Here is a 20,742-nt window from a genome sequence, read left to right on the forward strand (position 1 = left end):
GAAACAAATCATAAATTATCACGTAAAAAGAAGTTAAACCCACAAAACATATAAATAAAGAATAAATGATATAAAGATAATTCTAAAGTCTCATCCAATTAAGTTAATTTTCTTAGTTGAAATGATACCATAACCAACCTTACATCCAAGAGATCACGAGTTTAATTTCTCGTAAAATCCTTGGATCCTCAAAAGAAAAGAGATTATGCGAAAATCCTATACAACCAAAGTGGGTGACACCAGTGTGGTGAGGTTTACAGATAATGTATATCTTCGAATTGAAGACAAGTCTCGAAGTCAAATGGAATAAGGAAAATTTTAAACTTCATCCAGTCAAACTAATTTTTTTGCTGATAATCGCATTGGTTGGTTGCAAGTTTAAGTCATGGTTTTGAAGAATTTTTAAAGACTCAAATAGAGAAAGAACATGGGCTTGAGGTGACGTGCATTCAAACGTCAGTGATGATCTTTTGATTCCCTTCTGATCTGCTTCGTATAAGTTTTTAAATGTAACAAATCAAAACATGTTAAATACACTGCATACAAAAGGCTTTTCAATAATTTCAAACGTAAATACTTACTATTCATTGGTATATATATATATATACCCTTTTCTCTATTCCAGATGCATAAACGATTCTTTATACAAATTTTTGTACTATTTGCTCTTTCCCAACCCCTAACAACCAAAGAAAATTAAAAAATAAATGAAAATAGAATTGAAAAGAAACATAAAATAAGTGGGGTGGAGCCTAAGGAGCATAGTCAGAACACCGACAAGAGAGAAAATTTCCAAGGAAGGGAAAGCAAATATATTCGCATTTTACCCACCAAACATGCATCGATATTTATAAGTCGCATGCCGAATTGACTGGTTGTCTTTGCCTTTGCACATGGCGATGGAGAAGGATATATGGTCATGCATGCTTATCGAGGATAATTTTTGAAACTTGTCGTTGTGATAGATCATTGATTATTATTATTATTATGCTGATGATGATGATAAGGAGGAGGAGGAGGAGGATTCTCCCATTGTTCACTAGCTTGCAAGCCAACATACTGGTCCATTGAAATGGAAGGTTGCTTTTGGGAGGTTAAAGCTTTGTTTTCTGAGTGGGTTTAATGCCTGGGTGTGAAGAAATATATGCCACTTTGTTATCTACTGATTGAAAAAGTGCAAAGGTGAAAGCCCACATTCCACCTAATTTCCCTATTCCGACATAAAATTCACGTTGTTTAAATTTGAACTTAATAGAGAATTTGACACCCATGCCCATCACCATCATTTTATGTCCTATCAACTAATGCCACTCTTCTGTTTTTTCTTTTTGAATTTGTATTGATTATAGTACCTTTTCCTTCAAAACCATTATTTTTTTTTAAATTTCACATACATTTTTTTATTGATGAAAACAATTTTGTCAAAAAAATTATTGTCAAAAATTCATCAAAGATATTTGAAAATAGCTTTTTAGATGAAATAAATTCTGTCAAAAAAAAATTCATTTTTGTAGTGTCATGAGTTACTACCTATATTTACATTTGCAACTATAAATTGAAATATAAGAGAGCAAGGAGGACGTTCATGTTATTATAGTTAAGTAGTAAGAATAGTAAATTATATAGATGATAATACAATTTTTGTCTTTTTTCTTTATCTATTTTTATAAAAAAAGAAATTAATATTTTTTTATGTATACTTTTTTACAATCTTATATTAAAAAGTTTTAAACATTTATATTATAATTTTCCAATTTTTTTTAATTTTTGAAAAAAAAAAAAAGACAAACGTTTAAATTAAGCCCAAAAAATATAGAGCTTGATCTTGAATATGGGTGTATGAGCTGACAGGTGTAAGGTCCAAAAATGGGGTGTAGTCGATCAGGGCTGCGTTGACAATGCAGAAGACCAATTCTCTGGCGCAAGGGATAAATAAAAACTGACTTTAACGCACAGGCGAGCAATGAACACCCTCCAAGCAATCCTGCCCCTTATTTTCTATGCTCTTTTTCTTTCTCTTTTTTCAACTTTTCCTTTCCTTCCTCATCAGCATATCAATCTTTTATGATCTCTTTCTGAGGTTTTTGTTGTTCTTTAACATAACCCAAATCGATTTTCCAGATCTTTACTTTTTTCGACTGGTCTTGCTATTAAGTATAGCTGGTAGGTGGTAACTTGTCTGACATTCTGATAAACTTGATCAAAAGATCACATGAAACACAACATAAATAAGAAGAAAAATTGATTAAGCTGCGGGTTTAGAGGTTAAAGCAAGGTGGATCGGAAACATGGGAAGAGGCCTCTTCCTTTCGATGCATCGGAGGAGAAAAAGGAAGATGACATATTCTCTCTCTACTCATCGTATGGTCAGCTGGTTCAACAAGATACCTCTTCCATGGCTGCAGCATCAGCCTTTGCACATCATCACCGTCTCAACACCCAGAGTGATATCTTGCCTCACCAGCAAGCAACTGATCAGGTGTCTGTCCTGACAGAGCAAGACCAGTCCTCCCTTCCTGCAAAGGATCAAGGTAAATCAACCTATATTTGATCAACTAGATATATACATAACCATCCTGATGACTTGATGATCACTAGTTATTTGTCGTTCTTTATACTTTTTCTAAAATCCTTCCTCTCTCTGGTCTCCCATGAAATATATATATATATATATATATATTGATTTGATTTCTCTTCTAGATTTAATTAGCAAGTGCTTGTAAATGATTGAATCATGAACCAAAACGCCATTTATTTATATGAAGTTTGAAAATGAAAAGGGTGCAATTGCAAGCTCTATATCTCCCCACTTGATAGATCCCTCCAAGCTCTTTCAAAGTGCAACTGGCCGCACATCCAAAAACCATGTGAAGGGATTTCATCGTTAATTACACGATTTCTTTATACTTTCATTTGCTATAGTGAGTCTAGACATCACGAAGTAGATTGAAATGGCTAAGCCATATATTCTTTTACATAATACTAATACAAAATTAACAAACACCTCGCAAATTTATTATCTGCAGACCGGCATGACAAATTTAAGTTTTTCACTTGCAAATTCTGTTGCCTGGTTGCCCTTTGTTTTCATGGCCCTCTTAGTCATTGTTTTTTGGTATTTCCATGTGCGTTTGTGCATTCCTTCTAGGCTTCTAGCATGAAATATCTTGGAGGTAATGATCCTCATGATTGACAAATACTTTTAAGTGTTTCTTCTTTGGAAAGGAAACGTGATCAGGAAGAGGCACTATAGAGGTGTACGGCAGAGACCATGGGGGAAGTGGGCAGCCGAAATCCGTGACCCCAAGAAGGCGGCTAGAGTTTGGCTGGGTACGTTTGATACCGCAGAAGCTGCAGCAGCTGCTTATGATGCAGCAGCCTTAAAGTTCAAAGGAAGCAAAGCCAAGCTTAATTTTCCTGAACGCGTTCAAGGAGGGGGGTTGGATCAGTTTTGTTTCTCTGCATGTTCTAACAATAATCCCATCCCTGTTCCTAATGAACAGGTTCCAAGCTCAGGTTCTAGTTCTACTCCGCAACTTCCTCCTCCACCTCCAAACATCGCTCCTTCTTCATTACCCCATGAAGCATTCCCGTACCTGTCACAATATGTGCAGCTGCTTTCAAGTGACTTCACTGATAACTATTGGCAATACGTTGAATCAGCTGGCCTCCATACTCAACAACCAGCTCTCTTCTCACATACTTCTTCATCCATGACTTCCTCGACCACTTATTCAGGAATGGCGCGAAACCAAGTAGGGGAACATGATGAGTTGCCAAGGTTTTCATCACCAGCACAGATGGGAAGCTTTTCTTCTTCTTCTCCTAGCTCTCATTTATTTCTTAATCCAGGGAACGATTATTCTGAGGGCAGGAAACCAAAGGAGTAGCCGCGTGCAGTAGGGTTCATCAAGTACATTCATTAGGGAATCTTGGTCATAACCCTCTCTTCTAGCTTTGGATGAATGAAACCATATGATATTATATTATGTTCAGTTTTTTATTTTTATTTTCGATTAAGATGAATTAGTTTCCTGCATCAGATGACAAATTAAGGGTCGAGATTATCTTAAAAGAATTCATGCTAGTCTGCCTAGCCATCTTGCTAGCCTCAAACATGCAGATGATAGGCATATGATGGTCAGTGAATTTGAGATCACGGTATTACTCTTTTCGTCTATAAATATTTATCTCATTACGACAAGAGATCTGACTTTAATACATTTTATATTAAAATTTGAATTTTTTTTGTAATTTAGATATTTAATGTTTTTTAATATGAAAGAGTAAAAAAATCACGAAAAATAAAATTGTAATATAAACAATTATTTTGAGACATCTCAAAAAAAAAAAAGGATGGACATGGAAAATAACATGGAGGGAGTATTATTCCGGACTTCTTATATACAACTACTACATATATGAACATCTTCCACATTGGGCTTTGGGTTTTAATAATAAGAAGATATTGTTCTTTCTATGTTTTTGTTTATGGAATGAAGATATTATTTTCAATCATTGCCTTCAAAAATATCATATTTAAAAACAATTTCGGAACATCCTATTTTATATATGCTTCCAAAAAGAATATTTTCGTGATTAGTATTTGAAAATTTAAATTTCCAATTCAAATTTTAGAAATGTGAAATGAAATTTATGATATAAGAAAGATCTCTTTTGGAATATGAGATTATATAAAATTTATCATATATATATATATATATATTAACTATTAAAGAGACTTTCTAAAGCTCCTTCAATTGGTAATTAATATATATATATATATTTTTCTCTATCAAAATAAAATAATTTTATTATTATCAAAATACCGGTTCTATTACATATATATATATCTCAATAAAATTGAGATACATATAGTTTAGAGAAAAGAGTCAAAGAATACACAGTTTCGTAAAAATACAAATTAAAACGAGTACATCATGCTTAGAACATGGTATCACCAGACATAAAGCATTTCAGATCGACAAATATCAAACCTAACTAAAGAATCCGTAAAGAAATTCACTTGCTCTAAAATATGCATGAAAGCTACATAATTAATTTATTATTTTATATTAAACAATAATAATAAGAAAAAGACCATGCAAGTTAATGAATCCAAAAAATTCAACACGAATTGCTGCTTGGCGGATTATGTTGAAAAAAGAAATCGTGGCTGGTTGGAAAAATTCTAATTTGCAATTTTAGCTATCGTGATGCACAAGACGACACGAATATGTTGAAGGGAGCCGCATCATTAGACCAGTGATTGAGATAAACTTTCATGTTTTCTCGTGGGATATCTGAATATGCACAGGGGTTGTAAATTCAGTTCAATTTGAAGGTGTTAATGGGTTCTTTATAATCAAAAATCTCTATTATTTATAAAATTAAAATATCTTATAATCGAGTTTAGATAATTAAATTTACTTATAACGGGTTTAGATTCAAATTTGGATAATAATTTGAAATTTAATTAAGTATTTAAAAAATTTGAATATCTATAAAATAGAATTCGGGTTAAAATACTTTAAAAATAACGAATATTTTATTTATTGACAACTTTAATTCAAACCTCAATTAATGTCTTTTTAATTTTAGTTAATTTTTTTAATTAAAATTGTATGAATTTTATTTGAAATGTTAATAGGGATAAAAGTAAATGAACAAGTGTATCAGACGAAAAATTATGAAATTTACCAATTCGTCTGCAATGGAATCTGATCTTTCTAATCAAATAGAATTGTCACTAAATATCGTATGTCTTATTCTTTTGTTCAACTCTTCTTCGTGTAAAACAAGAAAAAGAAGTATGAGAAGGGGTGGGAGGAAAAAAAGCCTTAGGAATGTTGCGAGTGGGACAAAAGCATAGAAACTTCTTGGGATGTCTGTCGGAACTGAGAAAAAGGTTGCTATAATTGGTACGAAGAACTAAACCAAAGTGTGCTAAACACTGAACAGAGAGAGAGAGATGCCCCATTGATTGCACGTAGGTGGATATGATAGCAAACTTAGCACAAGGAATCGAAACAAACATGGCAGATCATCACATGCATCTCCCTTGGACTCTCTCTGGGGCATTGGCAAGCATCTTGTCCTTGTCGGGCGATCATTCTTGCAAAACAAAACAAAAAAAGTTGTGTGCTTAGAATCCATGTTTGCTGCCACGGCGCCTACAGGCGGTGCTCTGCTTTCGGCTCCCCTACGTGCGCTGTGTCAAAGTTTGCGGCTATTTATTGTCTTTTTATCTAAAGTCAATACAGTAAATCATCATCAACAGAACACAGCAATCAGACTCAATGCCACAAACGTATAGAGGAAATGCCGACTAAATCATTATTAAATTTATAAATAAAAGCTCATATAGGGTTATTTATAATAGTAAATTAGATCTAAATTTTCTTGCAATAAAGACTGACATAAGGTTATTTATAATAACTAATTAGATTTAAATTTATTTAGTGTGCAAGTAGAGTTTTTATAATAACAAATTAGACCTAACCCTATGTATGTAAAGTGAATTGCAAATAAAGAACTTTAGACTTTCTTGGAGCACAAGTATAATAAGAAAAAATTTAAAAAATATTCTCTTTAAAATATTCTTTAAATTAATAATTACATGTTCATAAATTTTTATCATTTAACTGTAATGTTTTACAATAATGATATCAATGTCAAGTGACAAACATAACACTTTTATTTATTTTTTAAAATTTTTTTAAAATAAAAAGTGTCAATTTAATCATCATTTATTTTAAATTTCTGCCATCAACATAAATTCGGACAGTAATAATATCAGTATCAAATGATGAACATTTCAATTCTATTCACTTTATTTTTATAAGCGTGATAATTAAGTTCTTTATGTTTGCCGCTTTATAATGTCTTAGGTTACTTTCATCAAACATGCTTGCTGCCTCCTCTTTACAAGTTGCAAGTGGTAGGTTTAGATGCTGTGTCTGGTTAGATACTCCTACTGGGATTTATTTATCAATCTCTAATACTTTATAGTTACCAAAAAGTTCGAACGAAAGGAATAATTAAACCCATTTTTAAGCTTTAAGAATGCATCCGACAAACTTTTTCCAAGTTTCTTTCTTCTTCTTTAAGGAAAAAAAATAGTGTAAAAATATTCAGTTCAAGCTTCAAGGAATTCCACTTTTGGGGATTGAATGACTACATACATTATCACATCAAGCAAAAAGAATAAAAAAGAAAAAGGGAGGCTGGAAAATAAATAAATCAGCAAAAAAGTATGAAATTGGAAATTAAAAATAAATCATAATAAAAGTCTCGCCTTAAAAAAAGTTTGAAGTTGAAAATTGGAAATTAAAAATTGAAAACAGTTCATTATTAAAAACTGAATATATCAGCAAAAGAGTCTGAAGTTGGAATCTAAAATTAAATCGTCATAAAAATCTCGCTGTAAAACAGTCTAAAGTTGAAAATTAAAAATAAATCAAACACTAAAAAATTGGAAATTAAAAATTAAAAATGAATAATTATAAAAGACAAAATAAATCAGCAAAAAAATCTGAAGTTGGAAACTAAAAATAAATCATAATAAAAATCTTGCTGTACAAAAGTACAACGTTGAAATTTAAAAATAAATAACAAATAAAAACATTGGAAACTAAAAATAAATCATTATAAAAAATTAAATAAATTAGCAAAAAAGTCTGAAGTTACAAATTAAAAATAAATCAAATATGAAAAAGTTGGAAACTAAAAATAAATCATTACAAAATAAACATAAATAGGGAAGAAACTAAAAATAAATCATTACAAAAAACTAAATAAATCAATCATTATAAAAAACTAAATAAATCAGTTAAAAAGTTTGAAGTTGCAGATTAAAAATAAATCAAAAATTAAAAATTGTAAACTCAAAATAAATCATTATAAAATAATAATAAATCAAAAATAAATAGGAAATGTTAGCTTGAAAAAGAATATAGTTTTGATTATGGCAAAATAATTCAAATTTGTATTTGCTTTACTAGAGTAATCCTTGACAAGTTCTTGAAATTACAAACTCTCTTATATTTGTTCTTAGATGATTATAAACTTGATTGTTTTAGTTTTGTGAATTTTTGAAGTTATTAAACTTTCACACACTCACTTCATAAATGTTCACAAACTCGAATGTCTTAGTTGTATAAGTGCTTACAATTCCGCTAACATTCATATTTGAGATGTTAAAATTATAAGATAGGTTCACATAAGTGATTGAGTTCATCTCGAAACATTTAAAGATGTATGAATTTTATATCATCAAACTTGTTTCAAAGAACAAAATTCATTCGTCACTCAACATTTGATTATAAGAAAGATATGATTGAATTTACCTATTAAAATGACAAGAAATCTTGAAGAAATAAAGCTCTAGTCGATCTTACTACAAGACAAGTTTATCCTATGGTAGAATGGGCAAGAATGTACCAAAAGACTTGAAAAGACATAGCCATAGTCAATCCCATAAAAAAAGTAGCCAATCCTGTGACAACTTGGACTAGAAATCTAACTTTTGAAAAGCCATGGTCGATCCTCCAAGAAAGATAGTCAGACTACCCATGCCCAGAACTCCAAAATGTACACTCTTGAGAAACGAATCAAGAAAAAGATGATCATACTCAACTATAGAAGCCCTAATATGAAAATTTGAAGAACTATAGTCGATCTTAAGAGCCTAGTAGTCAATCTGAGAAGCTCAACAACGGTCAAATTTGTTTCGAACTTATGTCTAATAGTTAGATTCTTGCCGACGCATCTCCAACAGCTACATGACATCTATAATTACATAAAGGACCCTTTAACAGCATTTTTAAGTAAGAAAAAAGTCAAATTCTTAAGAATCAGGGTCTTGAAAAGAAAAAAGAGAAAAGCCTAGCAAACCAAGCATTCTCTACATAGGCTGAAATTTTGTATGCTTTCACTCAAATCTTTATATCTTATCTTTATACGCATTATTAAACATTCTTTTTCCATTGTACTCACTTAGTAAAATCTACTTTTTAGAGGCACTTTTGGTAGTTTTTGTAAAATTTCCAACTTAGTCTTGAAAAGTTAGTGTATGGGTTGTACTTAATCTCATGAAAAAATCGTTGTAAGGTTTATCGTTTGATTCTATTTAAAAGTTGTTGTAAGGATTATCGTTTAATCTCGTTAAAAAAATCGATATAAAAGTTATCTTTTGATGTGAAAAAACCATTGTGAGGGTTTAATGTTTGACTTCGCCAAAAAGCACGTTTCCTTGGGTAGATTGAAAACTCAAGCATTTGAGAAAGCTGAATTTCTATAAAATTTTTATATCTTGATTTTGTTTTTAGCTTTGTGGTTTATTAGTGAAATATTGCTTTTGGGTTATTGCCTTGGTTTTCAAAATTGCTTGTGTTCAAAATTACATTTTCACTTCCTTAGTTTGTGCATATTTTATTAAGTACTTTTTAAAAAGTAGTTTTTTTATTAATTTGAATTACATTTGAAAATATTTTCTTAGCTCATTCAAAATGATTTTCATCCAATCCCAAATTATGCATCTTTAGTTGAAAAATACTTGTTTTAAATCATACACTTTTCAAGAGGAATTCTTATTGAAAATTAGTGCTTAAGTTATTCTCTTTAATTCACACTTGAAAATTGTTTTGAGTATTAGCAAGAGCATTCCATAAGTTATTTTTGATAGTGTAAACTCATACACAAATTGGTGTAATCATCAAAAATTTCTTTGGAATTTCCTTCACAAGTTTTGAAAACAATTTTCTAGTTTAAGATGAACTGTCAAATCTTTTTAGTGGACTGTAAGTTTGTCAAATAGTTTTTGAAAAAGGAGTGCTAAGGAAAATATACAATTATAGCCAACTATAGTCAACTGAAGTCTTTCAATAGTAGACTATAATTGTGGACTTCAAGCACTTCAAAATTTTTAATGTCCAATTCACCACTCTTAAGACATCCTTATCACTTACTCATTGAGTTAATATTTCTAACAAATTAGAAATAAAAAATAAATCATTAAAAAAATAAATCAGCAAAAAAAGTCTGAAGTTGCAAATTAAAAATATAAATCATTATAAAATTATAAAAAATTAAAAAATTAAAAATAAACATTTCATCTTTCTTCGGGAATCAGCCCACAACCACATGGTTAAAAACCACCTGAGACAAGAGAGAAGCATCAAACAGGCCCATTGGGCTGAGCTAAGACAGCCTTGAAATTTTATATCCTTAAAACGTATGAGTTGGTCTGGTTTCAGGGTTCCAAGTAAGCCCATTAAAAAAGCTTCCAAAGCAAAGGCAAGAGAGAAGCATCAAACAGGCCCATTGGGCCTATGTTTGTTGAGATACTATTCTTTTTAATGGTTCGAGAAACTAATATTTTACCACTCATTTATTTTTTTTCCATCCTTTTATTACCAATAAAGTTTTGTATTTTTTTTGAGGTAAATAATTAAAAAATTTGTAGAAAGTGAAGAAATATATATAAAAAAGGATACTATTCTGTATTTAGCACTTCTTCGTGGTTCAATGCATTTACCAATGACAAAATCTTATTAATTATAAGCATGTAAAATTTAATTAGTCTTATATTGGTATAACTTTGATCTCTCTATCGGTAATTGCATTGCTAGGTAGGAGTGAATGTTATTGCATTTTTTTCATATTTCATATTAATTGGAGACAAAATAAATACTAGTAAACATGTTGTAGAGCATAAAAAAAAATAAAGAAAACATTAGAAGCTATGCATGGTGTTTTCTTTTGAGGAAAACGGATAGGAGGCAAAATGAAAGAAAGGAAATAAATCATAGGGCAAAATCTAGCATCAATTATAATGGCATGAAACTTAATTTATTTTATATTAGTATAACTTGATCTCTCGTATAAGTATTGTGTTATTAGATACGAGTAAATGTTGTTCTCACTTTTTTGTATTTCATATTTATTGTAGAGAAAAGATATACCATTAAAAATATAAGAAGTTAAATGTCATGGTAGTAAGAAATAGGATAAGTTTTGAGTTTTTATATAAAGACCTCCTCCACTTAATAGGTATGTTATTTTAATTAAAAGTGTGAACCCCGTGTTAGAATTTATTCAAGTCTTTACTAATATGGGACTACTACGAGAGATACCAATGTTGAAGTAGGCTTGATTAAAATGGGTCTCTTTCTTCTATGGTTGAAAGAACTATTGTAACGAGATTATTGCATAATTACATAAGATAAAATTTTATAAATCTTATACTAATAAGAGATGGAGTAAGTATTGGATTTATAACTAAAGATGTTCTACCACACAATAGATATGTTTTTAAGATTTGAAAAGTGACTCGTGACATACGCATATTGTTGTTCTTTGAGAAAAACAGATGAAGAAACAAAATGAAATAAAACAAAAAAAAAATGAAAGGGTAAAATAAAAAGTTGATTGCATGAAGTTGTAAAAAGGTGTAAAACTTCGATAATATAACTTGATTTCTCGTATAATAATTGCATTATTAGATACGAGTAAATGTTATTTCATTTTTTCATATTTCATATTAATTGCGGAACAAAAAACTACTAGACATATTGTTGAGTTTAAAAAGAAAAACATGACAAGTTATGTATATTGTTGTTTTGAGCAAAATGAAAGAAAGGAAAAAATTAGAGGACAAAATATAACATGCAAAGTTATAAAAAAGGGTAAAACTTAATTAATTTTTCAATAATATAACTTAACCTTTCATACAAGTAAATTGCATTACTAGATATGAGCAAATGTTATTCCATTTTTTCATATTTCATATTAATTGGGGAGAAAAGAAGGGGGCAAATTGAAAGAAAGGCAAAAAATCAAAAGGTCAAAGGTAAATTTGATGGTGCCGTGTCAAAATCAGAGTCGCTGGTTAAATGAGCTGATCACAGGTCATCATTACCTTTTCCAATTTACTGGAAAAAAAAAGAAATTGTGCCCCTTTATTATTATTATTATTATTATTATTGGGTTAAAAAACGCGATCTGTTTCTATTCCTCTGGAGTTCCCGATATTTGGCGAAGCGAGAGATAGAGAGAGATCGATTCCTGTTTCTAAGCTAAATTCGAGAGAACTTGAGTAAATTGAAGCTCTGTCTTTGCGAATCGAATCGAAGATGCTGAGAGCGGCGACCAGGAGGCTCTCTTCTTTCACTTCCTGTCCGTCGGGGTGGAGGCACCACCAGGCTGCCTCCGCGATCGCCCCTCGCCGTTTAATCAACGATACCGATTCTTCCGATGATCTCAGATCAAGCTCCTCCTTCTCTTTCGCTTCTCACTTCCTTCTTCCCACCAGAGGTTAGGGTTTTTCGTCTTACAAAATACTTAGGTTTTTCATACGCTGTCGTGTTCGTATACAAATTTTAAGTAATGAACTTTCTTTGATAATAATCTTTTATTCTGCATCATTTTTAAATGTTCTTTTTTACTTTCGTCTATTTTTTTGATTTGGATATGTGAAAAAGGAAACGTTAGCAAATTAGACACCCCATTTTTTGTGGAATTTCGGTAAATGCTCAAATTAGTCAAAAAAATTGATGAATTTGGATCCAAACGTAGCCCTAAATGGTGAAGATTTAGTTAGCAAATTAGACACCCTTTGTTGAAGGTGTAAAAGAGTTGACATTTAGGGCCAGGCACCTATCTGACGGCAAAGGAAGACTGAAAGGTAGGTCTGGCTTTGTTGGTTGAAGGTGTAAAGGTGTGACGTTTAATCAAAGGCATGTTAAGGAATGCTTTTGCTCACTTTCCTCTTTGTCGTATCATCATCATTACCATTGAAGGAGGAGCTGGACCTTTACACCTTTCCAGTTTACATTTGTTGTTCTTTTTGAGAACCAATATTTACAATGCCTTGCAGTGGAGGCTCTATGCTAGGGTTTCTTTATGTATATTGTGGTTGTTTGGAACTATCCCTAACATTTCCATGACCGTGAGTTGATATTTACCATACAGTGTTCTCCCTTTCCTGGAATTCAACTACTGGAATGGTGAACAATGTTGATTTTGTCATTTTGTGCTTATCCACTAAAGAAACAACTTCTAATGTTTGCTTCAGGTTTCGCTTCTGAGTCACTCACCCCAAAATGTGAAAACAGCATGATTCCTGATGTTCCAGGAACAGTAGCAGCTATTAAGAATCCCACTTCTAAAATAGTCTATGATGAATACAACCATGAACGTTTTCCTCCAGGTGACCCCAGCAAGCGGGCATTTGCCTATTTTGTCCTGACAGGTGGTAGGTTTGTGTATGCATCTCTTATCCGTCTGCTTGTCCTCAAGTTTGTGCTGAGCATGTCAGCCAGTAAGGATGTTCTTGCACTGGCTTCTCTTGAGGTTGATCTCTCCAGCATTGAACCTGGCAGCACTGTTACTGTTAAGTGGCGTGGAAAGCCAGTCTTTATCAGGCGCCGAACTGAGGATGATATCAAGCTGGCAAACAGTGTTGATTTAGCATCACTTCGTGATCCACAAGAGGATGCAGCGAGGGTTAAGAATCCAGAGTGGCTAATTGTTATTGGAGTCTGCACGCATCTGGGTTGCATTCCCTTGCCAAATGCTGGTGATTTTGGTGGATGGTTCTGCCCTTGCCATGGTTCCCATTATGATATCTCTGGCAGGATTCGCAAGGGGCCTGCACCATACAACCTGGAGGTGCCCACTTACACCTTCTTGGAGGAGAACCAGTTGATGATTGGTTGAGAATAGCAGTGTAATAATCAAGCAAACAGTGGTCATTTGGGATCTCATAATTTTTTAATTTTATCAGATAATGCCGAAGACTTGTTGCAGATCTTTGCTTTTGCTGCCCTTTCCTTTCAGGGCATTTTTAGGGTTGTTTTAGTAACTGGGATAATTGTAGCTGTCTCCAGTTGGTGTTGCTCTGAATTCTGAATAAGTTGCCTGGATTTTGCTGAGCATTGATGCTCTTTAGACTTTGACTATTCCAGGATGCTGTTATTTAATTATTTTGATTACGTTTTGAACCATAATGGCACTTCTATTCTGGAAAATTTCCAGCACCAAGCCAATACCTTAGGGATTCTGTCATATGCATAAATCTAGCAAATAGAGTTTCATGGGAAGAGCAATAAAAGCAGGTTAGGGAGGGAGAACCATTAGGACGATTAAGCATTTTTTTCATACATGACAATGCTGCATTTGATTTATGGATGATCACAAAATTTTTCAGGGAACTCTGACGACAAAGCCAATTCCCAGAAGACTCCTACGTAAAAGGCTAAAACCATACACCCGGGGGCCTGGAGTGCATTTCAAAGAGCCGCCAGGTTGCAATATCAACATTTCTTCTTGTCATCTCTCGAAGATACCCTTTACATAGACCATTCCTTTCTCGCTTAGCTTGAGTTCTTTTCTCATCTGGTCTACTTGCTGATCATCACCTTGAACAACAATCTCAGAGAGGGTCCCATCGTCGGCAACCAAGAGTTTAACCTTGATCTGCTCCTTTCTTGATGCCCGCTTCCAGTAATAAGCTCCTCTGCAATTCCACCCAAAGTGTGTCAACTTAAAATCACGATTTCAACAAAAGAAACTGTAGGAGGTGCTTACGCCAGTGGACTTAGAACGGTGATCCAGAACCAGTTATTGCCAACATCTGGAACTGTGATGGTGAGCACAAGGGCAACGCTGGCAAGGCTGATGCAGGTGCAGAATGTCAATAATGCTGCTTGTCCTCTGCTGGGAACCATCATCCCCTCAAACCTTCAAAAACAAAAGCAGTTGCCCCAGCTTTAGTTCGTAAAAAAGCTCTCCTCCTTTTTATCTTAATCTTACCATGATAGTTTGCATTGCATACTGAAATGAATCAATGGTGGTAAGCTTACGTAATGGTTTCTCCTCTATCAGTGACGACGAAATTGTTTCGAGTGAAGAAAGATAAAATTTCTCCACCAACTTGATTTGGTGCCTTCTTCTCTTCCCCTTCCCCTATAAATGTCTTCTGCACTATCTGAAATGTTGTCCCCACGAAGTTAGCTCTGAAATATTGAAAGTGAAAACAAGTACAAACGCAGGAAATCCTCATTCTTATCCCTGCAATTTCTCTACTACTTGGCACAAAATTCTGAGCCAAGGAAAACTGAAAAAACCCAACTTTCTGAAAATAGTTTGCCTCTTACTTGATAAAACAAGGGCAATTGTGGTAGCATGTTAAGATACCTTTGATTTTACAGAGCGTTTGATGAGAGACCAAAGGCCAGGAACAGAGATGACAAAGAGACCAAGAGAAGTGTAGTAGCTAGCCAAGGAATAGCCCGCACTCTCTGCTAGCAAATACGTAGAATCTGGGTTTTGCTGGTAATTCTGGAGATGATCCGAAAGAGCAGAAGAGGATGATAAGAGGGTTTGTTGTAAGGAGAGTCGAGCGAGCAGCTGCCTCCCGGGTCTCAAGTGGGTTGGTGGAGCCCGTCCTAGCCATGGCTGGTGTTGATGCAGGTGTCTACTGTTTCTGCTGCTGAATTCGGAAGGAAGGGAGAGGGAGGAGAGAGCCTGTGGATGTGGTGATATTATCCTTGTTGCCATATCCCAAAGTTGCACTTCCAATGGCAGAGGAACCAGCCAAATTAATTGTTGCCCGATGCCTAGCCCTGTAAAATGGTTAGCCACTCGACTGGCCCAGGTTTAACCATCTCTTTTGCATTCAGACCATTCAAGTTTTACCAGCGTGCCCCAAAACTACAAAAAAACAACTTCCCTTTCTGCTTAAACTTTACGTCTTACAAAAATAGCTATTGTTGTTCAGCAATATGGTTTCCCAAGCAGTAGATGATAAAGTATTTACTGCCAATTTCCCCAACATTTTTCAAATAGGGTTGTAGCATATAGGAGGAAATAATAATAATAACAATATGGCTTAAATAATAAAAAAAATTCTTGAATTATGTCTATTGATTTAATTAAGTTTTTTATTTTTTATTATATCTATTTAAGTCTTTATTTTTTGATTCATACTCCCATAATTTTTTAATTGTAACGAAACTAAATAATCATTGGACTTAATGCCAATGAATTTTTTTTTATCTACATGTCATATGATATGGTTTTGATGATATAATCATATAACTTACTTTTATATCACTGGTTACGTAATTATGTAAAGTGTTACGAAAATCGAAACTATCAGTTGAGATTATATCTGATGATTGTTAATTTTTCATTAAAGTTAATGACTTGTGTAAATAGAAATCAAAAGACAAAAGAGTTTGGTCAAGTACGGAGTTTAGTCGAATAATATAATAATAAAATTGAAAGGAAAATTGGAGGTAAATGCACAAATTGGGACTAAAAGTTTGAACACTTCTTCAATTAAGGGTCAAACATTTCAATTGTAACAATCAAGCACCAAACGTTTTCGATTTTTTATAATTAAGCGCTAAGTTGACAAATTGATGGAACATATATTTTATGTGACAAAAAATCACATTGAAAATGTAATTGTTACACGTCATGTTGAAAATTTAATTGTTACACACCATGTTGAAAATTTAGTTGTTATATGCTATATTGAAAAATGTAATTGTTACATGTTGTATTGAAAATTCAATTATGACACACTATGTTAAAAAATATAGTTGTTATATGTTATATTGAAAGTTTAGTTATTACATATCATGTTGAAAAATGTAATTATTACATACCATGTTAAAAATTATAATTGAAAATTTTAGATCCCGTTTAGTAACAAGGGTGATTGTTGGTTTTTAGTTTTTATTTGTAGAATTATGGAAACACAGACAAAAAATGTGTTTGGTAACCCTATTTTTGTTTTTTCTTGTTTAAAAACGTTTTTAAAATTGGTGGAAAAAAAAAAGCAAACATAAAAAATGTGTTTTACATTTTTTTTTTGTTTTGAAAACAAAACAAAAAACACGCTAAACCACCTTATCTCCAATTAGACTAACACCAAACCACCTCTCTTCCCATTTTCTCCAATTTAACTTTATTTTATCTTTTAAATTTGATTATGCTAATGATAGTGGAGGACGAAAGTCATGTTGGTGGTAGCAATTCACAAAATCCTGTTGACATTAACATATCTCGTGGTCGACTTTGACAAATGACCGTGTGAGAGATGAGATTGAGAACTAGATTTGGGCAAGTGTCTATGACAAATGATTGGTTTAAATGTTAAGTTTGAAAGTTATTGTTCTAATTGTTACTTTTTTCTTTGAATCTTATGTCTTCGGTTGTGTTCTTACCTTTTGGTGTAAGTTTTGAACTTGGTAAAATAATTACAAAAATGTTATTTTGCATATTGGATAATTTAAATGGCTTAATTATTTTTTATTTTGTTATATTTTTTTAAGTTAGTATATAACAAAAGCAAATATATGATATTACCAAAAATGCTTTTATTTTTAAAAGTTTCTTGCAATAGGAATATTACCAAATATATTTTATTTATGCCTTTTTAAGAAAAAAAATGGAAACAGTATTTCTATTTTTATTTAGAAAAAAAATAAATTAAGTTACCAAACGTCACGTTAGTCACATGCCTTGTGATGAAGTTGTTACACACTGCATCATAATTGGAATCATTTTGATTGGGCAAAAAATACTTTATGATAAAATTACAGTTCTAAGTCAACATCCACATCATGCTCGTATCCTACATGTGCTAGATACTTTTCACTTTAACCCTTAACCAAGGACGGCTCCGATTCTCTCAATTTTTAATTTTTTTTATGTGTATAAAATTCATAATATATAGCTTTGCCACCCCTTCACAAAGTAAATGAGTTAGTTTAGAGTAACGGTAAGAAATTTAAGTTAACCTTCAAAGGTTAGGTTCAATTCTTTCTATATCCAAATTTTAAAATTAATTTTTTTTTTTCCTTTTCCTCCCCTCCCCCCTCCCCCTTTTCTCTTTTATAAGTATAGACATAATGCTTAAATAAGTCTTCAAACTATTTAAAATATTCAAATAAGTTTTTATTTTTTTATTACGTTTAATCAAGTCCATGTACTTTTATTTTAAATCAAATAAACTTTTATAACTAATTATTGACTAATTGTTATTAGTCAAAATATCACTTGTAATTTTATATCCACATAACACTGATATGATATTGATGTAAATCGTGAAAAATACTACATGATCATATTATTATAATAAATTAGTATGTAATGTAATCATCAATTATGATATGTTAACATATCATATCATTATCAATTATAATATATTAACATGTTACATTATCGTCACACGACATCAAATGATAAGTGAGATTTTAACTAAGTCAATCATTAATAATAAAGATTTATTATTATTTTTTTATATGCTACTGAGGATAGTGGACATGATAAGGATTTATTTGACTTAAATAAAGTAAAAAAGTTTATTTAGTTCAAAATAAAAATATAAAAGCTTGATTAAATGTAATAAAAATATAAAAGTTTATTTTAATTATTCTAAATAGTTTAAGAATTTTTTTTATATATTATGCTATAAGTATACTAAAGCTTCTTTTTTTTCTTTTCCTTTTGTCACTTTTTGTCCTACTTTTTTCTTTTTCTTTTTTTTCTCCTTTATAAGTATACTAAATTTTCCTTTTTTTTCCTATTTTTTTCCTTTATCTTTATACTAAACCATTTTATTTTTTTAATCATCTATGAATTTAAAAGCATGAAAACACGTCAAGCACAACTCATGATGCATAATGTAAAAATCTAACAGTAATTCTCATTTTGCTTTATATTTATTACGATGCTTAATGCAAAAATTTAATTTTAGTTTTTTTCTTTTTTTTGTTTATTTATATTAAAATTTGAAAATTTATATTTAAATTATTAATAAAATTTTATATTATAATTTAATTTTATTTCAAAAGTGATTAATTTTTTAACTTGGAATCGAATCATTGACCCATTTTAGAGGTGAAGGAGAGGGGGCTAGTAGGGGCCTCACCCCACCCAACAATTTTAAAATTTTTATAGCTTACCTTTATTTTTTTGAAATCTTATAATTTCTCCCTTACAAAATTTGTAAAAATTTTTCTAACATATTTTTATTTTTTAAAAATTTTATAATTTTGTCCTTACAATAATTTTTTATTTGGTGAGATGTCTACAACAATTAGTCAACAATTAATTTTAATAAGATTAAAATAAAACCTATTGCAATAGCATTATTCTCAAATCTCACCTCTCCAAAACTTACAACCACTATCACTTATTCTTTTTATCAAATACTATAGAAACAAAAAAATAATTTTTCTCACACTTTTTTGCTTGCTAGCATTCTCTATACAAAAACCCTCTAGTCAGTAACTCAATTTTCATGTAATAATAATGGATAAGTTTGGTTTATTTACTTATTTTATTTTTAATATTTTCAACTTGAAAATTTTTCTTTATTTAATAATTTTTACTTGGTAATTTTGATTTGGGATTTATTGTTTTAGCCATTTTTGGTTGAAAGTAACAAACGAGGATTTAATTAAGCATCAAAGGTTAATTATTACTTATTTATTTAGAGATTGCTTAATTTCTTTCCTACAAATCCTGTAATTTTTTTCTTTTTAGATTCTTGTGAATAATTAAATTTTTTATTTGAGATTACTTCCTCATTAAATTATTTATTGATACTGCATTTAATTTTTGTGATTAATTTTAGAGAATTGCTTCCCCATTGAATTGCTTATTGATAGCCTTAAATATGTTTTAGGAGATTACTTCATATTGAGATTTTGTTATTATATTTATTAATATTTATTTGTTGTTAAGTTTATATAGAAATTAGGGTTATTGTTATTATTAAATTGTTAATTTTAAGTAAATTATTAAGATTAATTCTTTTAAAAAAAATTTAAATTTATTTATATATTTTTTATATGAACTTTTTCCATTTAAGTTGTATTATAGTTTTGTCGAACCTTAAACTTCTAGTATGAATATTAACGTGAAATTTTGGCTCAACCACTGACCTGATCTATGAGCTTATATGATTAGTTATTAGCCACCTCTCATATAAAATTTTAAATTCGTCATTGCCTTTAATTATAAAGAATAAAAAATGTTTGACTTTTGATTATTATAATTGAAATGTTTGATCTCAAATTGATAAAAATCCAAAAGTTTTAACTCCAAATTGAATATTTCGTCAAAATTGGAGGATGACATTGATATTTAGTAAAAAGATAGAGCAAAAAAACAAAAGGGTGAAATTGAAAAGAGGGAAAAAGAAAAGGAGGGTATGGGATTTGTGGAGGAGAAAAGGAAGACCATAAAAAAATAATAAGAATAAAAAAAAGATAAAACGTTTACTTTGAGACCCAAAAGTCCACGGGATCCAATGACTTTAAATTACCGTCAAGCCCCCGCTAGTCTCCCTTAGCCTTAAGCCCTGTTTAAAGCAAAGGTTCTAGCCTAGTAGCCGAGCCGAAACATCTACCATCAAAATCAAACAATTAAAAATAGATATAATATTATTCAATTTATGTACGGACTTATATTTATCATAGTATCTCCGTATACCAATTATAAATTATCATTTAATTCACAGAATACGGTCTTGTAAATGTGCAATAAAATAAATATTTTTAAAATTATGTAAATTTATTTTTTTACTTTTAAAATTTAAAAATTATTTATTAAAGAAATGATAATATTTGATTTACTAATAATATATTGAATTTATACATGAATAATATATCGAATATAAATTCTTTTTGTATTTCTGAAGATATTAATAGTTGTTTTCTT

The 20,742-nt window shown here is 31.0% G+C and overlaps 3 protein-coding genes across 4 annotated transcripts; 2 read left to right on the top strand and 1 right to left on the bottom strand.

Moving 5' to 3' along the window:
- The first annotated feature begins 1,949 nt into the window (after positions 1-1,949).
- Positions 1,950-4,157, top strand: LOC110426890 (uncharacterized). Of its 2 annotated transcripts, none has more exons than XM_021442222.2 (2): positions 1,950-2,531; positions 3,208-4,157. In XM_021442222.2, the coding sequence occupies exons 1-2, from the start codon at positions 2,396-2,398 to the stop codon at positions 3,888-3,890; spliced, it is 819 nt and encodes a 272-aa protein (XP_021297897.1). In that variant the 5' UTR covers positions 1,950-2,395; the 3' UTR covers positions 3,891-4,157. The 2 variants fall into 2 exon arrangements, with proteins under 2 accessions (XP_021297897.1, XP_021297898.1); XM_021442223.2 differs by having other exon boundaries at positions 1,951-2,531; positions 3,226-4,157.
- Positions 4,158-11,984: 7,827 nt separating this feature from the next.
- LOC110426927 (cytochrome b-c1 complex subunit Rieske-4, mitochondrial-like) lies at positions 11,985-14,030 on the top strand. The gene is made up of 2 exons (XM_021442265.2): positions 11,985-12,315; positions 13,076-14,030. The coding sequence occupies exons 1-2, from the start codon at positions 12,135-12,137 to the stop codon at positions 13,717-13,719; spliced, it is 825 nt and encodes a 274-aa protein (XP_021297940.1). The 5' UTR covers positions 11,985-12,134; the 3' UTR covers positions 13,720-14,030.
- A 138-nt stretch (positions 14,031-14,168) lies between these two features.
- On the bottom strand, positions 14,169-15,893 carry CCB1 (cofactor assembly of complex C). Its single transcript, XM_021442264.2, has 4 exons — positions 15,199-15,893; positions 14,865-14,989; positions 14,590-14,742; positions 14,169-14,518 (listed from the first exon to the last, which is right to left on the bottom strand). The coding sequence occupies exons 1-4, from the start codon at positions 15,559-15,561 to the stop codon at positions 14,332-14,334; spliced, it is 828 nt and encodes a 275-aa protein (XP_021297939.1). The 5' UTR covers positions 15,562-15,893; the 3' UTR covers positions 14,169-14,331.
- Between the last annotated feature and the right edge of the window lie 4,849 nt (positions 15,894-20,742).

Source organism: Theobroma umbraticum, unplaced genomic scaffold (genome assembly GCF_002168275.2).
Source record: "Theobroma umbraticum cultivar Fairchild unplaced genomic scaffold, ASM216827v3 scaffold_239.1, whole genome shotgun sequence".
In the NCBI taxonomy this organism is placed as follows: domain Eukaryota; kingdom Viridiplantae; phylum Streptophyta; class Magnoliopsida; order Malvales; family Malvaceae; genus Theobroma; species Theobroma umbraticum.

Bases quoted from the DNA above. Each gene is read 5' to 3' on its own strand.
- LOC110426927 (XM_021442265.2), top strand. From the start codon at position 12,135: ATGCTGAGAGCGGCGACCAGGAGGCTCTCTTCTTTCACTTCCTGTCCG. The intron at 12,316-13,075 runs GTTAGGGTTTTT...TGTTTGCTTCAG, and splicing joins CTTCCTTCTTCCCACCAGAG to GTTTCGCTTCTGAGTCACTC.
- LOC110426890 (XM_021442222.2), top strand. From the start codon at position 2,396: ATGGCTGCAGCATCAGCCTTTGCACATCATCACCGTCTCAACACCCAG. The intron at 2,532-3,207 runs GTAAATCAACCT...AATACTTTTAAG, and splicing joins CCTTCCTGCAAAGGATCAAG to TGTTTCTTCTTTGGAAAGGA.
- CCB1 (XM_021442264.2), bottom strand. From the start codon at position 15,561: ATGGCAACAAGGATAATATCACCACATCCACAGGCTCTCTCCTCCCTC. The intron at 14,990-15,198 runs GTATCTTAACAT...ACAACATTTCAG, and splicing joins AACGCTCTGTAAAATCAAAG to ATAGTGCAGAAGACATTTAT. The intron at 14,743-14,864 runs GTAAGCTTACCA...TTGTTTTTGAAG, and splicing joins GATAGAGGAGAAACCATTAC to GTTTGAGGGGATGATGGTTC.